The sequence below is a fragment of the Equus asinus genome, chromosome 6 (assembly GCF_041296235.1).
Source record: "Equus asinus isolate D_3611 breed Donkey chromosome 6, EquAss-T2T_v2, whole genome shotgun sequence".
Lineage (NCBI taxonomy): Eukaryota > Metazoa > Chordata > Mammalia > Perissodactyla > Equidae > Equus > Equus asinus.
The window spans coordinates 29,685,525-29,699,888 of record NC_091795.1 but is presented as its reverse complement, the minus strand read 5'-3'; the positions used below and the strand labels follow the sequence as shown (position 1 = coordinate 29,699,888).

At 41.9% G+C, this 14,364-nt stretch overlaps 1 protein-coding gene across 2 annotated transcripts in view; it reads left to right on the top strand.

Moving 5' to 3' along the window:
* The window catches only part of USP39 (ubiquitin specific peptidase 39), a 30,699-nt gene that overhangs the window by 3,468 nt on the left and 12,867 nt on the right, over positions 1-14,364 (top strand). Inside the window, exons 3-9 of one of the 2 annotated variants that reach the window (XM_014852814.3) lie at positions 1,052-1,146; positions 2,302-2,438; positions 3,662-3,814; positions 7,176-7,401; positions 8,879-8,956; positions 10,118-10,185; positions 10,887-11,075. In XM_014852814.3, the coding sequence (XP_014708300.1) occupies positions 1,052-1,146; positions 2,302-2,438; positions 3,662-3,814; positions 7,176-7,401; positions 8,879-8,956; positions 10,118-10,185; positions 10,887-11,075 (946 nt within the window). The remainder of the gene's footprint in view (positions 1-1,051; positions 1,147-2,301; positions 2,439-3,661; positions 3,815-7,175; positions 7,402-8,878; positions 8,957-10,117; positions 10,186-10,886; positions 11,076-14,364) is intronic. The other variant, XM_070511845.1, reaches the window with a different exon arrangement.

Here is a 14,364-nt window from a genome sequence, read left to right as displayed (position 1 = left end):
GACCTGTCTAATAGAACTTTTCATAATAATGAAATTGCTCTTGGCACTGGCCTGTTGCCGAGTGGTTAAGTTCGTGTGTTCCACTTCAGTGGCCCAGGGCTTTGCGGATTCAGATCCTGGGCGCAGACCTAGCACTGCGCATCAAGCCATGCTGAGGTGGTGTCCCGCATAGCAGAACCAGGAGGACCTACAACTAGAATATACAACTATGTCCTGAGGGCTTTTGGGGAGAAGAAGAAGAAGATGAAGAAAAAAGAAATTACTCTTCATAAGGCCTGTCCATTGTGGTAGGCACAAGCCACTTGTGGCTAGTAAGTACTTGAAATGTGACTTGAAGGACTGAATTTTAAGTTTAATTTTAATTATTTTAAATTCAAACACCAATAGCCACATGTGACTAGTGACCCCTTTAATGGATAGTGCAGTTTTACCAGGACCATCATCTATTAGTTGGCATTAATATTTGAGAGGAAACCCCTTGTCACTTGGATTCAGTGGAGGTAAAGTTTTTTTTCACTTAACCTGCCCAGTACTCATATACCATTACTTTGCACTTGAATAAATAGATCTATTTGTAGATAGTCCCCTAAAATCTCAGGCTTCCCATTTATTTTTATTGACAAAAATAAATTTTTCTTTTATAAAAGGATTTATTCACTCTTTTTATGTTCTTGCACCCCCAGTCTTTTAGTTTGGAATGCTTTTGCGGACCTCTTACTTTAGTCCTGCTTGTAGCTTTCCCTCTGGAGAAAGTGACTGCAATGGAAGGTTCTCGGCTGGTTGTAAATACTGAAAAGAAAGAGAGTCTTTGGCATTATGTGTCTGGTGGAGACACCTTTACCCTGCTTTGGGCCTTGGTGGGTGAAGGTGCTATATTAAATGTCTAGTGAGGAATAGTTAATATTCCCCACGATTTATATATGGTTGTTGAACCATTCTCTGAAGGATGCTCTGTGACATTGTGGAACACGGAACCAGCACTGCTTCCCTTGGTTGCTTTCCTAGACATCCCTCCCTGTTAATTGTTTTTTCTTTTGTTTGGTTCTCTTAGGAGTGTGCTGGACTTTGACTTTGAGAAACTGTGTTCCATCTCCCTCTCGCATATCAATGCATATGCCTGTCTGGTGTGTGGCAAGTACTTTCAGGGTAAATAAATGTTATGCATTATAAACTTGCTAAATTTTCAGTATTAGCCACAAATCTGCTCAAGAGAGATTTTCTTTTTTTAAAGAAAGTACTCTGCTGTCAGGAGACCTGTCTAATAATCCCTATCTTTGTTCCCAGGAAATTGGAGTACTCTTAGAAAACCAGCGGGAGGGTCTCTGGTTGGTCAGAACCGGAATACGTATGAAAGGGAGAAAGAACTAGTTGTGTGAAAGACTATGTAGGAGATCTCAAAGATTCTGGGGTTTGAATCTCTAATGTTTTCTATACTTATGTCTTTTTCTGAGAATCCTTTTGCTCTGAGGACTTTTTCACTCTGTTCTTTTCTGGAAATTTATTATTTCATTTCATTCAGACCAAGCAAATGCTATGTTCAGAGTATAGTGGAGGATTCAAAAGAAATATAAACTACTTTCCTTGCTCTTATAAGGAGCTGATGAATAGTCAAGATTAACACATGGAACAGTCAGCAATCTATAAGACCATAAAGATTATTGCTGGATTGTGTGGCACTAAGTATAAATAGGGGTAATAGGAGTTGAAATATGCAAAGATCAATGTTAGCTGGAGTGTTTGAGTTCATAGAGGAGGTGGAGATGGGACTTGAACTGGCAGGACATCTAGAGTTTGAATGGGTTAAGGGAGAGGTATTCTAGAAAGGAGTGGCAACCTGAACAAAGGTATGTAGGTGTAGGATTGTCCTCAATGTGGGCAGTTGGAAATTTAGGACTGAGTGAAGACAGACTGTTAAAGGATGTGTTTATGTGTATATGTGCATATCAATGTATGTGTATACATGTATTATATATAATAAATGCAGATAGTTCTCATTTGTGCTAATATATGAAACTTGCTCATATATATACACACATAGATATTTCATATTCGTGTATATGAATTAGTTTCCCCAACCAATGTTTTATGCCATCTAGGCAATAAAGTAACTAATGTTCTATTCTTTCTTGCTAACTTTTGTGATGAGAGAAGTTCATGTGGGAGATTCACTTCACGGATGGCATAGTACTTTCTTTTTGCTAATATTAACATGTTCCAGTTCAAAATAGTGAAAGAATCAAAGCTGATCTGTGCCTTTCTGGGATCTGCGCTTCTCTTACAGCCTTTCATCCTTCCCTACAGGCCGGGGTTTGAAGTCTCATGCTTACATTCACAGCGTCCAGTTTAGCCACCATGTCTTCCTCAACCTCCACACCCTCAAGTTTTACTGCCTTCCAGACAACTATGAGATCATCGATTCCTCGCTGGAGGATATCACGGTGTGTGTCCAAGATGGCTGGTTTGGAACCAGTTCTCTTGGGAGCCTCTCCAGGGCTTCTGGGGATCTGCCCCACCCACAGGGAAGAATCTCAGTCCCTTGGGCTTGCAGAGGCTTCTTTCTCTTTGGGAGGAACCAGGGAAGCCAAGTAAGAAGGTCAAGATTCATAATTGCAGCCTGTGGTCTGCAATCTATCCATCATTCCTGCTTTTAATGTTGAGAGTTAGGACCGAAGCAAAATGGCTACTTTCTCATTGAGGTGAAAGCGTTTTTGCTAAATAATTATCCTTCCACACTGTGGAGTAGGGATGTAAATTGGGCCTGACATAGGACAGTGGATACCAAGTTGCGTACCACTTCCTGGCTGCTTTTGACCTGATGGGGCCAGAGTGCTCAGCATGTCCCATCTGTGGGCTCTGGTTTGTGACCTGTGCCAAGAATCACTGTACTTAAGTAGAAAACGTGGGAAGTCCTCTTAGGCTTCCATTAATGTTGGGACTGTTGTTGTTATTTTCCTTTTCACCATGTGGCTGTGTATTCATAGTGCTGAATGCTCTGTTTATTTTTAAGGAAAGCTTGATACTCAGTTTTTAAAATGCTCCGTATGTTACTCTTATAAGTTTTCTAGATCTATTAATAATTGAGTTTGAAGTAGTTATGGACATTATTTACAGAGGGGGAAACTGAAGTAAATTCAAGGTTTCAAAGAGTTAGTGGCGACTTCTGTCCACTCGTGACATGATCGCCCTCATAGCTCTAGGGCTGGGCAGGTCCTGATCCTGCCCCTCCAACCACAGGGAGTCGTTAATCTCAGTCCTGCACACAGGTGAGGAGGTGCGCCTGCTCCTGTGCCGGGTCCACGTGCTGGGTCAGTGTGAGGTCCCCCCCGAGATTCAGACTCCTGCTGTCTGCAGAGACTTGAGTCTCCTGCAGTTGCTAACAGTCGTTTGTCATGGAGTTGGCTGGACCTGAGTTCTGAGGAAAGACCTGGGATTCAGTGGTTTTGGGTTAAACAAGGAGATCCTCTTGTACATTAGTAATGGGGAGAGGACTTACCCCTCATTACCTTGGTTTTAATATCTGTTGTTGGGAGCCCTTTTGGGTATATGGTGAGACGTTCGTGACCAAAGTGTTTTTTGTTTTTAGCAGCAATTGCTGTTCCAGATATATGTTGTGAACTGTTTACAGCCCTAAGACAGCTTCGAATTTTCTTTTGCTCTGCAGTATGTGTTGAAGCCCACCTTCACAAAGCAGCAGATTGCAAACTTGGACAAACAGGCCAAACTGTCTCGGGCGTATGATGGCACCACTTACCTGCCAGGTATTGTGGGACTGAACAACATAAAGGCCAACGACTATGCCAACGCTGTCCTTCAGGTAGGATCAAGACGGGAACAGTGAGGGAGAGGGGGTAACCTGGGAATACTGTGAAGGTGGGCTAAGAAGTTACTGCCTTCTGGTAGAGTGTGGTCATGTGGTCCCCAGACACCAAGTCTTGCCGAGGACTCTACTTGAGTTTTTGTTCTGTACCAAGCATAATATTCTTATGTCTGCTCAAGGGGCTACTGCCAAATGATGAGGCCTCTTCTGGCCTCTAGCTCTTGGCCTCTGGAGCTTCCAGGGAATGAGGGATAGAATTTGCCTGTGGCCTGGCAATACCAAATAGGAAACATTTAGAAATGCTAGATTGTTGTGGGTTTTTTTGGTGCATTTTTTTTTTTTACCGTGCAGATGTTCATTTTGCTGGCTGTCTAATGTCTCATTCCTGCCCCTCCCTGTGCTTAAGCCCCAAAGTGAGAAAGGCAGAAAGCCAAAGTTGTCCTGTTTTCAGTTGTTTTGTTTTTTAAAAAATTACATGAGTAATATGTGCATATTGTAGAAAATTTAGAAAATGCTGGTAAGCATAAGTAAGAAAATTAACAAGCCCATTTCACCAGAAAAAAATTGATTTTAATGTATACAAATAGTGCGTCACTGTGTATACCTGAAAATAAGTTATGTGTCAATTATACCTCAAAAACATTGATTTTAAAAAATTATAAACATAAAAATTATAAGCACAGACTTAGTGGGGGGAAAGAAAGATGTATGAAGTTAAAGCTTCCTTCCTTTCCTTTCCTAGTGCTCTGTCCTGGGGTAGTTCACAGTATATAGATCTCCAGAACACATATACACACATAGATAATATTCTCTTATGTGGCAATATCATGATTTATTTTGCCATTCCCCAATTGGTAGGTAAAATTTAGCTTGTCTCAGTTTTTTTTCCTATTGCCACTGTTAACAGTGACTGTCCTTCCATGTATAGTCTTGCACTTTTTGTGACACTGTTACATTTTCTTATATTTGTTTCCTGGACTTTTAAAATATACATAATGACATGTTTTTTTAATGTGTAAAGCAACAGTATATACGTGTATCTTTATATATTTTTTAACTTAAAAGCGTATTATGAAATCAATAAGTATTCTTGTGCAGCATCCTTAATGATTATGTGTCAATCCATTTTGTTAATGAATTATAATTTATTGAGCCTTTACCTCTTCTTGTATTAATGTATCTAAGGCCTAGATTCTAGGCCGTAGGGAGTTTGTAGCAACTTGCAAATCCACCAGCAATACAAGAGTGTTCTTCATCTTGCATTGTCACTGTTACCATTGAAAAAGATTTTTTCCATTTTGACAGGTATCTCCACTTTAACTTACCTTTTTATTCACTTCTAAAGTTAATTACTTCTATTTTTTCATGAGTTGTTGGGCCTTATGTGCTCATTTTTCTATTGGTTCATTTTACTGAACTTTAAGAAATAATTTATTAGCCATTTTTTGTGTTATATGTTGCAGATATTTCCTCCTAGTTCTTATTTGACCTTTAAACTTTGTTTATGGTATTTGTGCATAAAGAATTGGGCCCAGCCCTGTGGTGTAGTGGTTAAAGTTTCACATGCTCCAGTAGGGTGGCCCAGGTTCGCAGGTTTGGATCCTGGGCATGGACCTACTCCACTCACCAGCCATGCTGTGGTGGTGTCCCACATACAAAAAGATAGAGAAGGATTGGCACAGATGTTAGCTGAAGGCTAATCTTCCTCAGCAAAAATAAAAATAAAAAGAACGGGGTAAAAAATTGTGAAAGTATATCTCTCAGTTTTGGTGTCATGCCTCGTCCTTGGGAAAGTCAGATTCTTAGGTGGAGAGAGACATTGCAGACTGTTCCTCTTACTGCCTCTCACGGCTTTGTGAGGACTGTTACAGGTGGGAAGGTAGGGTTTGAACATGGTTAGGGCAGTTAGTCTTGGCTTTGTGATGGGTTTTAGTTTCCATAACAAGTTCTCTTTATTTGTAAAAATAAGTGGATCGGGCCTGGCTCCGTGGCTGAGTGGTTAAGTTCACGCGCTCCACTGTGGCGGCCCAGGGTTCAGATCCTGGGTGCGGACATGGCACCGCTCGTCAGGCCACGTTGAGGCGGCGTCCCACATCCCACAACTAGAAGGACATGCAACTAAGATACACAACTGTGTACGGGGGGGTTGGGGAGATAAAGCAGAAAAAAAAAAAAAAAAGTGAATGAACAAAACCTCTGCAATGAGGATTCCACTAAAATAGGGTTGAATGGACCAAGTACTCCCTCTGGAGGCTGGAAAATTTCTCTCCGAGGATGCTTACTATTATTTGTATTGTCAAGCCAGAGAGCAGCCTCTCTCCACAGCATGGATAACTGAGAATTAGGATAAACTTTATCTATATTCTTTTCCATTTGAGAGTAACTCTCTCTTTTTTTTTTAAAGTAATTATTCTCTAAGCAGGAAGTTCTTGTTTGTTTAAGCTGTTTTTGTAGGGATTTTCCTAATCACCTCTAATGGTTTTGGTGCTCTCTGCGTCCTGAGTTGTCTTCCCCAGAGACGCCTTGGTTTATATTATATTTGGCAGTAACCTTGTGTCCTCCTCCTAAGTGGCTTACCTTGCCAAAGAAAGTTGTGTTCATAGTAAGCACAGCACAGGTGGGGATTCATGAACCCAAAGGGAAAGACCTGTGGGGAGACTGTGCATTTATTTGGGGTCTATTCTGTGGTCTTCCTCCCAGAGTCATGAGCATGTATTCCTCAACGAACATGGCTGGTTTTTGTCTTTTTGCTTAATGAGGTAAAATTTATTTTTGTTCTCTTAAACCTTTTGACCATTTTCCAACACACAATAGAGTACGTTCATTTTTATATACAGTTGTATGGTTTGTTACCACATTCTTAATACTACATTTGGGGAAAACACTAAATTTTATTGTGATGATTTTCATATTATTTTAATGTGCAGTTGAGAGATGGGGGAACTGGGTCTCCCAATAGTTATCTCTGCCCCAGCCAAATGGAGGATGACAAAAGAGTATTTGGGTTTCTAGCCTTCAATTCCTCGTGAATCTAAATGTAGTGACAGGCCTGATTAGAGTAAACAAAGGAAATTATTAAATAAGTTGGTCAGCAGATAGGGATTTGAATACTTTTTTTAGAAACTCCTTTGTCATATCCATGTCAACAAAGTGTCTGCAGCACTGGGCTTTGTATGAAACATCCAATAACAGGATGTTTCTCTCATGAACTCAGGGTAGGCTTCTTTGGGAGTCCATTTACTTCTGGTTCTTTAAGGCATCACAGGCACAGTTCTATTAGAAGATCTTTAGTTGAAAGAGCTTGGCTCCCGGGGTCCTGCAAAGGAGCTTTGGATTAATCAGAATGTTTGACTTCCAGGCTCTGTCTAACGTTCCTCCTCTCCGGAACTACTTCCTGGAAGAAGACAACTATAAGAACATCAAGCGTCCTCCGGGGGATATCATGTTCTTGTTGGTCCAGCGTTTTGGAGAGCTGATGAGAAAGCTCTGGAACCCTCGGAATTTTAAGGCACATGTCTCTCCCCATGAGATGCTTCAGGCTGTTGTCCTTTGCAGCAAGAAGACTTTTCAGATCACCAAGCAGGGTGAGGAACAAGTCGTTCGTGTTCTCTGACTTGAGGGCAACAAAACTAGTTTGATGAACAAATTTACTTCCACTTTGCAGTGACCCCTGTAGTGGCAGAGTGAGTGTCCACTGCATAGCCTGGTTGGGCTCCCCCCTCTGCTTTCCCCAGCCTGCCCTGCTCAGAGTCCCAAGAGATTTCACCTGAATAAGAAGTGTGTCTTATTTGGTAAACTAAACTACTAAACTGCATAGCTTCAGGGGAAACCAGGGGGCTGGGAAAGGTACTAACCCAACTAACCCTTATTAAGCACCTGCCACCTTTGCTTCTCATTTTGTCAGGTCATAGGCTAGAATATTCTGATGAACGGTTTTGACTGTTTTCATCCCTCCAAACCCAATTAATTATTGCCATATGAGTAAAGTGGATAGTCTGTAGCTCTTAGCACCTGGCTTTCGTATAGTATCCTTTAGCATCCATGTCAGTTTATTCAACATTCATTCATGGTGCTGGGTTTTGGAGCTGCAGGGATCAGAAACATGCTTCTAGGAGCTGCCATTCTAGTGGGGAAGACAGTCATGCAAAGAGGTGATTATGAGGTGTTAAGTGCTGTGATAGACGAAGCAAGGTATGTAATAGGAGGGAGCATGGAGCAAGAACCCCCAGTCAAACATGTAGGTAGGCTGAGGGTCAGAGTGGAGGGAGAAGCACCTGAGTCTTAGGTAGAGGAGGAGACAGGTTGGGGCTGGGCATTCTAAATGGAGAGTGGAGGGGGAGATTGAGAGGGAGGGACCAGATTGTTGGGTTTGTCTATGCTGTTATATGGAGCTTGGGTTATATCGTGACAACAATGGGGAGTCACTGAAGGCTTTAATTTAAAAAAAAATTTTTTTTTGGGGGGAAGATGAGCCCTGAACTAACATCTCTTTTTTGCTGAGGAGGACTGGCCCTCAGCTAACATCTGTGCCCATCTTCCTCTATTTTATGTGGGAGGGCTGCCACAGCATAGCTTGACAAGTGGTGCATAGGTCCACACCCAGGATCAGAACCAGGGAACCCCGGGCCACTGAAGCAGAACGTGCAAACTTAACCGCTGTGCCACTTGGCTGGCGCCTTTCTGAAGGCTTTTAAATGTCACAAAGATGTGACGTCAGATTTATGTTTTAAAACATTTTTTTGGCTGAGGAATGACTTAGAGGGGAAGTATAATAATGGCTTTTGATGGGCAGAGAAATACAGGCTTGGAGTAGAGATGATAATCGAAGGTCCAGGTTGGATCAGAGAGACTAGGGAGAGAGTAAAGATTGGAAGACTAAGAGCTTGTCCTTGAGGAATGCCGTCATTTAATGGCCAGATAGAAGAGGCTGCCCAGGGGATGGGATGGCATGGCCTGAAAGGAAGGAGGAAAACCAGGAATGTGGAGTCATGCCAACCAGCGCTTGGTTGGGGTTATTGTACTGCCTCCCAGCTTTGACATGTCCCGCCCTTCCTTTTCCAGGGGATGGAGTCGACTTTCTGTCTTGGTTTCTGAATGCTCTGCACTCAGCTCTGGGGGGCACAAAGAAGAAAAAGAAGAGTAAGTCGTGTGTTTCCTTTTAAAAACACTGCAACTTCCCGTCCTTTTCCTCCTAACTGTTTTTATGTTAGGGTAATATCTGTATACGTGGGTAAATTTTGTTCCCGAATAGACCCCTCTCCCTTTTTGTTATAATATGGTTATATCTGATGGCATTTTTAATAAGTGGAAATGGATATTATTGTGCTCTAGAAATCCTGACCTGGTTTCACACTGAGGGGCTGGGCAGCATGCTGTAGACTGCTAGTCTCCTGGCTGTGCAAGAGTTAATGTGAGGAGGAGCTGGGGTGGTTTGCCTGGCTTGTAAATTGACTGGTGAAGTAGAGTAAAAGCTCGCTCCTTGCTCAGAGCCTACATGTGGAGGAATGAGGCTGGCCTCCATACAGATTCTCAGACTTTGAGTCCCTATGTCCCTTAGCATCCATGTTGGCTTAGCAGTAATCATGCATTTTTCACGAATGCCAAAAATAACTATTATCTTAGAGACTGCTGAGATGGGTGAATAATTTTGGAGACCTAACACAGTTTTTTCCTTCTTTCTCTGTTCTGATGGTGTTAGTGTCTCTTGATGTGGGCTTGTGGCCTGCTCCTCTTCCTACTAGATGGCCCTGCTGCCTACACCAGCTGTCTTCAGCCTGTGTACACCCTCTGAGTGCTCTACTTTTGTGTCCTGTTAGCATTCTAGAACGCTGTTGTGCTTTTCTGTCTCATTGCTCTGGTTCTGTTCTGCTCCATCCGTTAGTCTGTCATTTTCCTTTTACGTCCGGTGCAGGGTGGACATTGTTTCCCTCTGCAGGCAGCATATGGTTCTGGGAAGTTCTTTGGATGTATCTTGTTTTGCTTATGAATTTTTTGTGATTCATAAATCTCCAGGCTATAAATCATTCATTTCAAGCGCACTTAATTTTTCTCTCATGGGGTAGGCCCTGTGCCGGAGGTTAGAGAGCATCTTGTGTAGAAGACAGACATAAAAGAATTTACACAAATAATTATAAAGGTGCCATGGTGGTATATGTTACGAAGGTACTTCTATGTTTAGTGAGAACTTTGGGTCTAATGCTGGAAGATGCTAGTTTATTTCAGAAATTTAGAAGTTAGGACTATATTTTGGAAATGCTTTCCAGCCTGACAGAATTTGCACTTTGATTTCTGTTTGTACAGCTATCGTGACTGACGTTTTCCAGGGGTCCATGAGGATCTTCACTAAAAAGCTTCCTCATCCTGACCTGGTGAGTGGCTTGAACCTGAGTCTTGGACTGATTTATATTGCCTGAGGGGATTTAGGGTTGACAGAGACGCCTAGAGAACTGGTAAGGCCTTTTTCCCCAGGAAGAGGTTCTACAAAACACCTGCCAAGTGGCAGTTCCCTCAGGTTCCTGTCGCACCAGTTTGGGAGTTACTGCTTGCATACAGTCATACGTCACTTAAAGATGGGGATATGTTTTGAGAAATGCGTTGTTAGGCTATTTTGTCATTGTGCGAACATCCTGGAGTGCACTTACACAAACCTAGGTGGTATAGCGCACTACACACCGAGGCTGTATGGTACTAATCTTACATGACTACCGTCGTATGTGCAGTCCCTCGTTGACTGAAACATGCAATGCAGATTGTTAGGGTAAAGGTCTGGCCACCGGGTGGTGCTGGTGTGTTTCTTTTAGAAAGCTCAGGTAAGCTTTCTAGATCATCTAAAAGCTTTGTAAATAGTCTGATATTTAAATAAAATCTCTCTGAAGATGGAAGATCTTTGGTTCTTACATTAATCTAACCAGGTGGTGCTACTGCCCTTGCAACTGCCCGGTCTCTTGGGCACTCCCTTGACTTCAGTATAAAATGAAGTAAATGTAAATGTAACAAAAGTGTTGTTTCTTTCAACCTGTGGTGGTCTTCATGCTGCTCCTTCTCTCCTTTTTTTCTCACTTATTTCTAGCCAGCAGAAGAAAAAGAGCAGCTGCTCCATAATGACGAGTACCAGGAGACGATGGTGGAGTCCACCTTTATGTACCTGACGCTGGACCTTCCTACTGCCCCCCTCTATAAGGATGAGAAGGAGCAGCTTATTATCCCCCAGGTGCCACTCTTCAACATCCTGGCCAAGTTTAACGGCATCACGGAGAAGGTAGACCCTCTGCATCCCTACCCAGCTGATACCCCTTTCTCTCTCTTAACTTTTTCATTTTCTTTTTATACTTAGATATCGCCACGTGTATGTAATGCATGTGTTATAAAGTGTATTTTTTTGTGTGTGTGTGAGGAAGATTGGCCCTGAGCTAACGTCTCTGCTAATCTTCCTCTATTTTTTGTGGGACACTGCCACAGCATGGCTTGATGAAGCGCTGTGTCCATCTGCACCCAGGATCCAAATCCATGAACCCTGGGCTACTGAAGTAGAGCATGCAAACTTAACCTCTAATGCCACCGGGCCAGCCCCAAGTGTATTGTCTTTATTGAGCCTCCCAGACTCCATGCCATTTACAGCTGATCACCCCCAACTCTTAACTTGAGTTACAGTGCCCTCTCTTGTACTTCTCATGTACCCCTTTGAACCTTCCACCCTTGGATAGTATGGAGAAAGGACTGGATATTTAAGACAGTAGAAACTCACAGAAGTAAGAACAACTCCCATCTTTTAAAAAATATGACATCAGTGTTAAAAAAAAAAGAACTTAAAATACAGTCATGTGTTGCTTAATGATGGGGCTACATTCTGAGAAATGGCCTCATTAGGTCATTTCGTCATTGTGTGAACATCAGAGTGTGCTTACACAAACCTACATGGTATTGCCTACTACACACCTGGGCTATATGGTACTCATCTTGTGGGATCACCATAGTATACAGGGTCCATTGTTAACGGAAACATTGTTATGCAGTGTATGGCTGTATAAATAAATAAAATGAAATAACTTATTCTTATTGTAATATTACTCTTTATCAAGTTAAAAGTTTCTTTTTATCTGCTGAGTTAACTGTTTCTTGGTTTAATTCCTTTCTTCATCCTAAACAGATTTAATCCTTTTGGTTCCTTACTAGGAGAATTTTTTTTTAACTTGATGCCTCATTCCAAACAATTTCTGCTTTTTATTAGCTGAAGTTCTTTTCTTTTCAGATATTAAATACTAACAAAAAACTAGTTAAATTAGAAGAGGAACTTTATTGGAAGGTATCTCTTAGGATCCTAGGCAAACTTGAAGCGAGCAGGACCTGGGAAGGAAAGGAGCAGAGTGATGGGGTTCTCAGAAGTAGTGGTCTGTTGACTTGTCCCATTAACCTGATCTCAGCTGTTCCAGTGTGCAGGCTCTGCCGCTCTGCTCCAGGTTCCCAGGAAGGGGCTGAAAGGCCCGCTTGGATCAGGTGTCCTTTCTGGTCAAGGAGTGGGAGTTGTGAGCAAGGCAGCCACCCCAAGAAGTCTCTAAAACACATCTCCCTGACCCCCATTACTGTTTCCATCCGACGTCCAAGTCACTTGTCAGGAACTGGGAGCAGGCATAGTAAGCAGAACAAGCCCTGGGTGACCATGTACAGTTCAGCTGCCCATGTCACACACGCACCGAGACAGGGAGCAGTGATCCCTGAAATGTCTAACCTGTTCATTTGACTCGTTTCACTTTTGGGAGGTGAAAGAGAGACTTTAGGCTCATGTAGTTCAGTTTTTTTTTTTGTTTTTTTTAGCATTTGCTTTTTAAGATTTTATTTTTCCTTTTTTCTGCCCAAAGCCCCCCGGTACATAGTTGTATATTTCTAGTTGTGGGTCCTTCTAGTTGTGGCGTGTGGGATGTCACCTCAGCATGGCTTGATGAGCAGTGCCATGTCCCTGCCCAGGATCCCAACCTGTGAAACCCTGGGCCGCCGAAGCGGAGCACGTGAACTTAACCACTTAGCGATGGGGCCGGCCCCAAGTGACAGAGCTAAGAATCTAAACTCAGATTTTTCACCTGACTTTTTCAGCTCTGCCACTTGGTCCCTATTGTCACTGTTTGTTCAAACTTAAGAAATATTAAGATGCCCATGGACCCTCAGTATTGATTTAAATTTATTCTTAATATAATATTACTTAAGTTAGTAGAAACATAAATGTTAGTGTATAAACTCCTATATTTACAACTTTTGAGTGTAAAATTATAGCAAACTTATAAGTTGTATACCAACAAAACTTTGAAAGCAATAAAATTAACAGTGCTATTATAGTGTGGTGTTTAGCTAAAACCAAATTGCTCCTTGCTTTGTGAATGTGGTGCTGATGTCCATGGTGAAATTCTTTCCCCTCATGTTTTCTCGTAAAGTCCTGAGAAACCTTGTAAGTTAGGCTGTGACATCATTTAGGTGTTAAATCTGTCTATCCTTCACTAGTCTGAGATAATTAAAAATAGTGCTTCTTGATGTCAACTTGTTCATTGATACAATGGTGGGCAGTGAAATCTCTTGGCATTTACTTGATCTTTTAAAAAGTTTTTTGCTTTTAATACAGTATTTTATTTCAGTCACACTGAGACGAGTTACTTGATACCAACAAAAGGACGTTTTCCCATGTTGGTTATACCATTAGACGATCAGAAATGGAGTTTTTGGCTGTACCAGTCTAGAGAGGAGTTTCTGTCTTACTGAGCTGGGAAGGAGAGAGGGAGAGGTCTTGTTTCAAATACCACCGACTCTCACTTTTCTTACCGAATTAGTAGAGTTTCTTTTTGTAACATTTTAGAAAAAAATTTTAAAAACCGTTTTCTTTAGTAATGTTTTTTCATTTGCTCTATGCCCTTGGGACCATTTCCAGAGAATTTAAATGGTGGTGGTGGTGGTGGTTTTGTAAAATGATTTTTTACCAGTTTTGTTGGTAAGCAGCTCTTTGGAGCTCCTCAGGCTGTAACGAGTGGAAGTGAAACTCTTACTTGATATTTTATAAGGTCATCATCCAGGTGGTTTTGGATTATGTGTATCCTAAATTTTTTTGAGTATCCTAGTTTTATATTAAAATATTTTAGTGGGAAACTTGGGTATCCCTGAATCGGCCTCTTCTTACCTCCAAAACTCACCCACTCCAGACAGGGCTGTTCTCATCGGTCCTTCCTCTTTGATTATGCCTAATCTTTCCCTCCTGCATCTTAGTTTTTACTATATTAAATTGTGTGTGTGTGTCTTCAGGAAAAGTAAATTTGTGTTCACTAGCTTTTAAGCCTCTTGGGCTGGGGAAGATGTTCTGGGTCCTCCACCACTCCATCTCCTGGAACAGCTGAGTGAGTCCTCAGTAAACGTTGCCTGACAGGTTGCATTTGACCCACGAGTCTTGGGACCTTTCAGAAGAAGGATGTTGGTTGACACCCTCAATGCTGATGAGCTCCTCACTGCTTCAAAAGTACCTGTTCCATGGGTGCGTGCATCTAATTATCAGGAAGTTCTTCCTTATTTTGAAT